The sequence below is a fragment of the Montipora capricornis genome, chromosome 12 (assembly GCF_036669925.1).
Source record: "Montipora capricornis isolate CH-2021 chromosome 12, ASM3666992v2, whole genome shotgun sequence".
Classification (NCBI taxonomy): Eukaryota; Metazoa; Cnidaria; class Anthozoa; order Scleractinia; family Acroporidae; genus Montipora; species Montipora capricornis.
In genome coordinates this window covers 20656807-20666806 of record NC_090894.1, presented here as the reverse complement: position 1 = coordinate 20666806, position 10000 = coordinate 20656807, and the positions used below count along the sequence as shown (strand labels likewise).

The 10000-nt window shown below is 37.2% G+C and overlaps 2 protein-coding genes across 2 annotated transcripts in view; one reads left to right on the top strand and one right to left on the bottom strand.

Moving 5' to 3' along the window:
- The window catches only part of LOC138026388 (pyruvate carboxylase, mitochondrial-like), an 18531-nt gene extending 14270 nt beyond the window's left edge, over positions 1-4261 (bottom strand). Inside the window, exons 1-5 of the mRNA XM_068873727.1 lie at positions 4182-4261; positions 1934-2349; positions 1096-1492; positions 334-637; positions 1-100 (exon numbers count right to left, since the gene is read on the bottom strand). The exon at positions 1-100 is cut by the window's left edge and continues 63 nt beyond it. Of these exons, the coding sequence (XP_068729828.1) occupies positions 1-100; positions 334-637; positions 1096-1492; positions 1934-2290 (1158 nt within the window). The 5' untranslated portion in view covers positions 2291-2349; positions 4182-4261. The remainder of the gene's footprint in view (positions 101-333; positions 638-1095; positions 1493-1933; positions 2350-4181) is intronic.
- A 1212-nt stretch (positions 4262-5473) lies between these two features.
- LOC138025972 (TAF6-like RNA polymerase II p300/CBP-associated factor-associated factor 65 kDa subunit 6L) overlaps positions 5474-10000 on the top strand; it is an 8440-nt gene continuing 3913 nt past the window's right edge. Inside the window, exons 1-8 of the mRNA XM_068873126.1 lie at positions 5474-5759; positions 5943-6029; positions 6557-6713; positions 7115-7174; positions 8077-8129; positions 8832-8897; positions 9039-9116; positions 9554-9649. Of these exons, the coding sequence (XP_068729227.1) occupies positions 5616-5759; positions 5943-6029; positions 6557-6713; positions 7115-7174; positions 8077-8129; positions 8832-8897; positions 9039-9116; positions 9554-9649 (741 nt within the window). The 5' untranslated portion in view covers positions 5474-5615. The remainder of the gene's footprint in view (positions 5760-5942; positions 6030-6556; positions 6714-7114; positions 7175-8076; positions 8130-8831; positions 8898-9038; positions 9117-9553; positions 9650-10000) is intronic.

The following is a 10000-nucleotide window of genomic DNA, read 5'->3' as shown; positions in this document are numbered from 1 at the left end:
AAGAGCTGATCCTGTAACTTTGATATCATCTTGACGCAGCCCCAACTCCTCTAAAGTCTTTCCCTCTGCTACACCGATTTGTGTTCTCACCAGATCAACACTGTTAGGTTATAATGACAAAAAGGAACTGTCAATAACTTTGTTCTTTTACTCAGCTAATTGATGAGAGAGCCTGAGATGCACAAGGAAAAACCACTTCTTGGACAGAAAAATTTGGGCAGTAGTCACATAAACCTAAAGAAAACTTTGATGGGAGGTAACGGTGGTATGGATTAATACCAAATGCAACGTCCTAGAAAAGAAGTCCACCTAGAAGAAATCTTCACCACCCACCCTGTTATTTCCTCCGTTACAGTGTGCTCCACTTGCAGTCTGGCATTGACCTCCATGAAATAATGATTACCCTCAGGGTCCAAAAGGAACTCCACAGTGCCGGCATTCTCATATCCAACTGCCTGACAGAGCGTAATAGCATCTCTTGTCATCTTGTCCCTGATTTCGATATCTAACAGTGGAGCTGGTGCAATTTCAAGAATCTTCTGGTGCCGGCGCTGTACAGAACAGTCACGTTCATAAAGGTGCACAATATTTCCATAGGCATCCCCCACCACCTGTACTTCAATGTGTCTTGGCTTTGCTGGGTAATTAAAAAAAAATACACTCTTCATAAGAAACAAAAATGATCACTTCTACGGTAACTGCACAACACCCCAAAATGATGTAAATCTGGCATGAATTGTGCAAAGGATGGATGTTGCCATTATATAGAAAATAATAACTATCCTGTGGATAAGAATTAAATACCTGACCCCAGTTGTTCATTAACGCCACATAACTTTATCCGGTGGACAATCAGTTTCAATCTCTGATTTCAGTATTTGCCTTCATAAGTGTGCATATGCACACTCTAAGCACATCTAGTTAAGAGGTGTGTAAAAAAATTTTGGCCACCGTTTAACGTTAAGTATATTTTATACTCTGGATAGTGACTTATCCACTGGATAAAGTCATCTGGCCTTCGAATAACTTGGGACTTGCACTATTACATTTTCGCCACAGCCAATTATCATTGGCTTAAGGGAGGAATCTGCTTACCAACAAATCTCTCAATAAACATTGAGCCATCACCAAAGGCAGCAAAAGCTTCGTTACTGGCCAAATTGAAGTATTCTTCAACATCTTCCATTTTATGAACAACCCTCATGCCACGCCCACCACCACCATAGGCTGCTTTGGTGATCACAGGCAGCCCATGCTCCTCACAGAATGCTTTGGCTTCCTCAGCAGTTCTTATAGGTGTCTCTGTACCAGGAACCACAGGAACTCCAGCATTTATTGCGACTTTCCTTGCCTCAACTTTGTCACCCATAAGCTTCACTATCGATGGCGAAGGACCAATGAAAATAAGGCCATTCTTGACACAAGCCTCAGCAAAGTTTGCTCTCTCTGAGAGAAATCCATATCCTGGGTGAATTGCATCAGTCTCAGTTTCCTGTAAATTATGTGTTTTAATGGCATTATTCCTTTACCCCAAAGTTCAATGATAGCAAAAATGCTTTGGCCTCTGAAGCACTTTTAAGCTAAAAAAGAACCTGTCAAGATTAGCAACAAAACATTCATAAAGCTGTCAAAGAACTACTTCAGCTAATAAAGGCAATTGACAATAAAAACAGTATCGTACACTTTGGCTAGGTTGTCTCATCTGCCCCCTTTCAGTGCTGGAAGTTCATAAAGAATGATTAAACAGTATTGACTGTTGCTACTGAAGGGACACAAGGGCAATGAATAGTTGAGGAAACATTTAATCCACATACAAGAGGAGTTATAGATCAGATCAAGGTCATTAACATCCCCCAAATGAGACACGAGATCTTTCTGATTAATAGAGATACAGACTGATGATACCTAACCAAACAAATAATGCCTCAAATACCTTTGCTATTTTTATTATCTCAGGGATATTTAAATAAGCAGCTACTGGTGGCATTCCCTTGCCAATAAGGTATGCTTCATCAGCCTTTTGCCTGTGCATAAGATTTGCATCTTGTTCCGAGTAGATTGCAACTGTTTCAATGCCAGCTTCTGCAGCGGCACGGAAAACTCTGATTGCAATTTCTCCTCTATTTGCAACAAGAATCTTCTTGATTTGAGTTCTGCGAGGCTCAGGCTTGTTGCTTGAACAAAACTTGTTTCCAGCATGAATATAACGGCATGTCGACCAGATCCCATTTCCGTGAAAAAACTGTTGCTGTAGTACTTTCTTGCAGTATGATGCATGTACACGCAACATGTTTGCTTAAGTTACAATCTTTTTGGAAGAAGCCGACTGTCTGGAAATGAGTTTAAACCCTGAAACATAAACACAAAGAGGAAAACATTGATTATTGTCAAAATTGAGGATACTTAATAAGGTCATTGCAGATATGCCATGATATGTAATATGCAGATATGTAAGAAAATAAGGAACTGATGAAAGAATGACACAACAATGGCTAACAAAGCATCACAGGTCTACAGACCGAATTAAACAATGGCTGCCAATATATTATTATTTTATCTTTGCGCAAATTAGCCTGAGTGTAGCCTCGTTTTACAGCCAAGATTGTTTCAATTATTATTCACAAGCTAACAAGGCCAATTAACATCAAGACAAAATAAAACTTTGTTAATGGCCATTTTTGCATTTGGTCAATAAAAATAACTTCTGTGGTATTAAAATCTTTGGATTCCTGCCAGTCCCTCAAGGAGAAAACTGTATAGCAGCTTCTCCAGGAACGAAATTAAAAGTTGGTCATTTCATTGTGAAGCCCAGAAACAGCAAGATAAAGCACAAAAATGTAGATTTCACCAGGTAATTTACGGAACCATTGTTTTCATTCATCAAACCTATTGTTTTTTTGGTTATTGTTCTCGCTAACTGCAAAATTGCTTAATTAGGCTACCTGATGATGAGAAATTCACCTGTTGCCCGCAAGTGGAAAAAAAAGAATAAGGGTTGTCTTCTTTCAAATTTCCCACTCATAAATTGTTATTTCTACAATATTTTTCACTTCACCCAAAAAATGTCTCATTTGTGGAAAGCAACTTTTTCCCTTTTGAATTTATATCGGTGTTTGATTGCACAACAAGGGATTAACTTGACATAGACTTGTATTTACAGCATTTTCAAGATGTAATTTTATATAGTTTTCAGTTTCATTGTACATATATAGCCAATGAATGCTGCAGCAAGTAAATAAAAATATCTATCTACTACAATTTGTTTATCAAGAAAAACAAAAACAAAAAAAACTTACCAGGATTTTATCCTTTCTCAAAACTAAATGAATGTTTTTTTTTTATGAGCAAACTCAAAAGCAAAGTAATAGTATCAGTAAAATAAATTATGTATCATCTCTCTTTCACAACACTGCTTTGAGTGTCTAAAATCCATTCTGACATCACATCCTGTAGTAAACAGCAAGCCAAGTAACACAGCAAAGTGAATTTTTTCAGTGGTAATGAATAAATTATGATTTCTTGTTGCCAATCAATTTTATTAAAAATATTGCTTTCCGGGTAAATTGTGAAACAAAGCCATGTGTTGTGAAAATATCAAGATTGACAGAAATTAATTAAATTACGATTGACTTACATGTAGACAAAAATTACAAGGTTACTTTAGAGTCACATCAATTTGAGCAAAGAGCAAACAAATTTGCAAAAGCTAAATTCTTAGTTATCACGACAAATAAAAATATTACAGGACAGATAAAAATAAAACCTGCAGCTTCGCAAAAGCACGAAGGCAGGAAACGCAGAAAAGTCAAGAAAGGCTGAGTAAAGTTATCACCAAAAATATTCCACATTCATTCACTGCCAATCTGAGAGATTGAGTGATTACTCGATCATAATAAAAATCAACTCAATTAAAAGACGCGCTGGAAAACAAATTTTGAACCAGCTGTTTGCATTTCCCGCAAAAGAAATTGTCTACCTAAATGATGAATTTCTATTAATGGAAAGCTTTCGTATTTTCACGATCGATCAACAGCATGAGCTCATTGACAATTTTTCATTCATGGGGCATGACACGTACACAAGCATTCGTCTTACAACCGAGAAAAAGCCAGAGTGAAGTCTCGAGTGAGAAAGCGAAACTGATCAACCGCACAAGAAAGACACAATGAAATAGTAATCACCTTTCAAAGTGTGTTCCTGATTTCAGTTTCATCAAGATACATAGGAACTTCCATGCCCGCGACCACCAAATGTACATAGAGCGTATAATCTCAGCGGTTTTTTACCAACTAGCAATCTGAGAAGTGCTAGGGGAGGGAAAGGAAGTCCTAGGGAAGGGAAGGGAAGGGAAGGTGACGATGAGCGGGAGAAGGGTTGGTGGGTTTTGATAAACCGTTCCAAGAGAAAAATGTGGTCTTTCACTATCTCCTCTTTTTTCCATTACTATCGTAAATAGCAAATAGCCCGGTTTGAAAAAGGTGCACTTTCGGAGACTCATCTAGGTCTAACCAGTAATGTTATTATTTATAGAAAATGATATATGATATATGATATACCGGGTGTGTATGAATATATATTTTATTAAATTCTCAACCTCGGATAATGCATTTCGCGTGCTCTGATTGGTTCACTCAATCTCGGTTATCAGCTCATATACCTTGGTTTGACCTTATATGGTAAATGATTGCGTTAAGCGTCGCTAAACTAAACATGTTTTCGCCGGAATGCGAAATTACTCTTTGAATAAAGCCAAAAAGGAGAAAAAAAACTTTTTTTGTGGAAAGTTTGGATCAATTCCGACGTTTAGAAGTACGCGAAAAGGCAAGAAATGTTTTTGTGATGAGCCTGCGTCTGTCTGACAACAAGGTATTACACAACATCGCATCAGTTCTCATCAAGTTTTTTTTCGATTTCGCTCGGATTTGCTCGCTTTTTCCGCTCGTATTTCGTACTTCCAAATTTATGGAGTTGCAGGAATTTAATAAAACAATTATTCCATTCGCGCTTGTTGGATATGAGACTGGTTATAGCCAACTCGGCGCTACGCGCCTCGTTGGCTCATATCCAACGCGCGCTTATGGAATAATTGTTAAATATTTTTCTTCTTTCATCTAATTCCTGTGGTAGTGGCCATCTCAAAAGCATTTGTTACTATGGCCACTACGTACTTTTCCACTTTTTCTCACTCATGTATAATAAGTCTTTTTCCTTCTTTCTTTTAATTGATAATTCTGAAGAAGGTAGAAAGGTGTTGCGAAGTAAATAAACTCCATCCCGACTGCCAGTGCACAAACATTTCTTTGGATGGTCAGCAACAGGGAGGAACGTGTGACGAAGCATTTACCATTTCCTGTATCCGGTCTGTCTGACAACCGACTTCCTGTTGACGTCCTCTTGACTTCCTGACGTATCCTGACGTAAATTTCCATCAATCAATCCTATTACATATCATCGTTCCCAGACCCCAACGGTTCACTCAACCAGAACGAATCCGACAAGGCGGAACACGTTCACACGTTGTTACTGACTGTTGAAGTAGTGACAAGTATATTTTTCCAAAGACCCTTTGTTTTTGGAATGCTGTATCTTCAACGATAAAGGTTCAGAAAACTTCAATGACTCATGACTCCAAATTTGCGATAATTTCGCCGAAATCGGTCAAATTATTCGGTGAAATAGCTGGAGCACAAAGCGTACCAGATGATCTAGCGAGCTCTTTGGCGGAAGATGTCACTTACCGACTACGAGAAACTCTTCAGGTCTGGTGCCTTTTGCATACTAAAATTAACATGACATTTTCTTTTTATGAAAGTCCCTCTTTTAATATCTTGTCGAAACAGTGAAGGAAATATTTTTTTACTTCATTTAAACTTTAATAATTAATACATTAGGTATAACTTTTTATTTGCCTTGTGCATATTTCGTAAACTGTATTTTTGTAGAGTGCAACTCAGTACATGAAACATGCTAAAAGAAGACGACTTACGTGCGAAGATTTCAACAAAGCTTTAGAAAGAAGTAGTACAGAGGTAATAGAGCAATTTGTTATTAATTTTGTCAATAACATTTTCATTGAACAATAATAAACATAAAACAATTAGGATGGTACGCGCACTTTCATTGGTCAATAGCTGTGTTTAGATGAGAGTACCTAAACACGGCTGTGACATCACACGAATTTTCATTGGTTATGTGTTGTCAGACGTGTGGTTTGATTGGCTGGTAGGGAGTATGAGCGTGTATCAAGAAAATCTGTTTCAATCTAGAAGTAAAACAACTAGCATTTTCCTTCATTTGTCAAATTATTTTTGAGAAATATATTATAAAAGACTTTTTTTTCTGTGTTCACGTAGCCTGACATCTAAACACTCTAGGAGAATTCTTGACAGTTATGCAAACACTCATCTGTGTCTCAGGTTTGCACAACTGTCTCAAATTCTCCCAACTCCCCCTCGTGTTTAAATGAGGTCATGTAAACACAGAAAAAGCCCTCTATTGCTGAGATTTTTAACAACAATAAAATTAGGTAACACAATATATCTATTTGTTGTTACAGCCTATATATGGTTATGGGTCATTGGAAGACATGACGTTTCGCAGCACCATCACCAAGGATGGTGAAATTTTCTTTGTCGATGACAAGGAGATTGGATTACGAGATCTAGCAATGAATGTTGCAATTCCAACTGATCCTGGACAGAGAACAGTAAAAGGTCATTTTAATAATAATATTATCAGTTAAAGTAGTGTGGGTGTGTACAGTGTTGACAGCACTTGACTTGAAGCAAATTATATGTCCCAGGTTGGGTTTTGGATTTATTTTATGTGTGGGTCTAGTTCATTGGTTCTCCATTCTGCCTTAAGATTTTTTTTGGATACTACTGCTTGCATTAATTAAATTTAATTCAATTTGCTGAACCTAACCGGCATGTAGAATTATACATTCTTGAAATACTGTAAGTGATCATCATCATCATCAAAACTGTGTTTTTATCATTTTGTTGAATTACTATTCAGTACTATTTAGCAAAATCTATGTTAGCAGAGTGGTGTCTTGGTTAGATGAGCAATTACAAGGCTAAGGTTTGAGTCTTTTCATTGCTTTCTTTTCCAGCTCATTGGCTGTGTATCGAGGGTTTACCAGCCATTGGAAGCCAAGGACAAAGTAATGCTGGTGAGGGAAAAATATTTTGACCTTATCAAATTGTTCTGTGGCTCCCAGACTTCTTGATCCCAGGGTCCGAGTGGCTGGAGCCAAAATGCGCTTGTAACAAACAAGGTTAAATTTAAAGACATTAGCCAGATAGATTTCAAAGCTGATATGCTGAGCATTAACCCTTTGGTAGAGTAAATCAGAGATAAAACCCGTAATAATAACAATAATAATAATAATTAAAAGCGCATCTAACATAAGTCTCGATGCTTTTTACAAAGGTGAAATAGAAAAGGTAAGAACTGCAGGTTAAAGAGACTAAAAACGACTGCAATAAAAATAGCTAAATAATGGTGAAAAAATAGGTAAGAACTATGGATTAAAAGATTAAAATTATGATACAATAAAACTAGCTAAATTCTTTAAAAACAAGTTTGTTTTCAGGATTCTTTTAAAAGAGGATATGCTATCTGCCTGCTTAATATCGGCCAGAAGACTGTTCCAAAGGCGTGGTGCAGTCAATGAGAAAGCCCTGTCTACATAGTGATTAATTAATTGTCCTTGTCAAGGGCTAACTCTTTATCCACTCCAGGGAGTGAGACTTAACAGATTTTACTCTGGCTAAGTAACTCCAGATGATTTTACTCTGTCTAACACCAGACGATTTTACTCTCACAATTTGAACCACTGTTCTGAGTCCAGAGGGGACGCGCTTTTTGTGGAATGTTTTTGAAGTCATTAAAAAAACTTGCAGCACATGTTTTATCCGGTCTAAAAACACTCGGCGACGCCTTGAGTTTTTAAACCCGGATAAAACACTGCTCCTCGTTTTTTTAAACATGGGATTAACATATCAGCTTTACTGCTTCAGTAATACATCCTTGTGAATTAATCTGTTGTTTACTTTTCTCTTGTGAATTAAGGTCGATCCAACAGTGTCAATGAAACTGGATCTGTGCCAAACCCACTGTCAGAGGTGATCAATATTTTTTGACCACTGCAAGTGTATCAAGAATATTAATAATTATTAAATTTTCGACCTCAGATATCGCATTTCTAGCTTTCCGATTGGTTCAGTCAATCTTGGTTATCAGCTCATATACTGTATGACCTAATACGGAAACTGATTGCGTCAAGTGTTGCCAAGCTAGAAACTGATTGGCTTTAATTTCCCAGTGTCCAAGCATCCAGAATTTAATTTTCATTGCACTTGTGCTTGTTGGATACAAGACTGGTTGTGCTATGCACCATCTCTTATCCAACGTGTGTTCTCATGGAATACTGTAATCTCTTAATCATTATCTCTTTATTGTTACCGTCTGTCTTAGTTGTCTTAATCCTGTGCCCACTTTTCACTTTCATGAGCTTCCTGTATTTATAAATATTAAGGCCAAGGCTATGCTGTAATGATGTATGCTTGCCACTGTTATGTAACTTTTACTTTCGTTCTTGGGTGTCTCAAAACACCTAAGATCTAAGACATAAGAGCCCCACCAAATCTCTTAATGCGCAACAACTGGTCTTTTTGATTGTCATGTAATGCAGAATATTTCATGTATTCCAAACGTATCCTTGAAAACCATTTTATTTTTTCCAGATAATTATTGTTTGATGATGCACATCCATTGGCAAATCAATAGTTATTTTTCTAACAGTGTTTTTTTTTTTTTTTTTTCAGGTCCATCTGACTTATTACAAACAAATAACCAAGTCTGTTTTGGGTGATGATGAAGAATGCTGCAAAGTAAAATAACTTGATTTAAGCGGAAACCGTTCAATTTGACTCCTTGGAATTACTTTCAGAAATTCAAACCAAATATGTATACATATCGCTAATATTGCTTCCTCGATACTTCAACTGATTTTTCTCTCTGAAAATTTACAGGTTGCTCTGAGAGATCTGCAAACAAACCCAAAAATATCTTCATTGCTGGCACACTTTGTGAACTTCATTGCATCAGCAGTGAGTAAAAACTACTATGGATATTGCTTTGCAATAATAATTATGCTATTGTCTGCAATGTGCACATGGGAAGAGTGTTACTTGCCGGCAACTAAGGAACCCAACGTTAAATTCCATCGATGATGACATTTTTATAGCCATCAAAAACGACTTTTTTAGCAGAATCCTACTCTGTCCCATCCTACACTTTTCCAGACAACTGCTGTATAATGATACCATCTTTTCACAGAGCAGCATGGTAGACATATAATTGCATGAGTTCCTACATTGCAAAAAACATTCTCATATCCCATGCATGTTCAAACTTTTCAGAAAAAACCCTGAAAATAAACCAATAGGGAAAATTTAGAGTGATAAAGGAATCAAAGGAAATCAAATATTATCACTAAGTCATTATTTCTAGCAAGCTTATAATTTTTATGGTTTTATTTTTTTAGGTGAAATCCCATAGCCACGACTTGACACAGCTGGGGAAGCTCTTAAGCATGGTCAGATCTCTCATCGAAAATCAGTCACTGTTTTTTGAACCCTATGTAAGCAAATCCTTTTCGATGGCCTCGGCTTTTGATTTTGTTAATCCTCATTGTTATCCTCTGACACTACCCACTTCACCCTTGCCTTTTGTTTGTTTGTTTGTTTGTTTTTTAAGTGCAACAAAATTCCGTTGATGAAATGGTACTTTTCCACCGAAATTAAACATATTTCAAGCCTGGATTCTTTTAGGTTCCTTTGCAATCAACTGTGATGGTCTTTCACGTAAAAAGAAAGTTATGATAGCTCTGATGGCATGTTGCACACTCTCGGTGGGTCAGGACGAGCCAGATTGTGGCGAGGGCGAGAAAAAGTCGATCGGAGACTAGGGTAGCCGCCCCCACCCCACTACC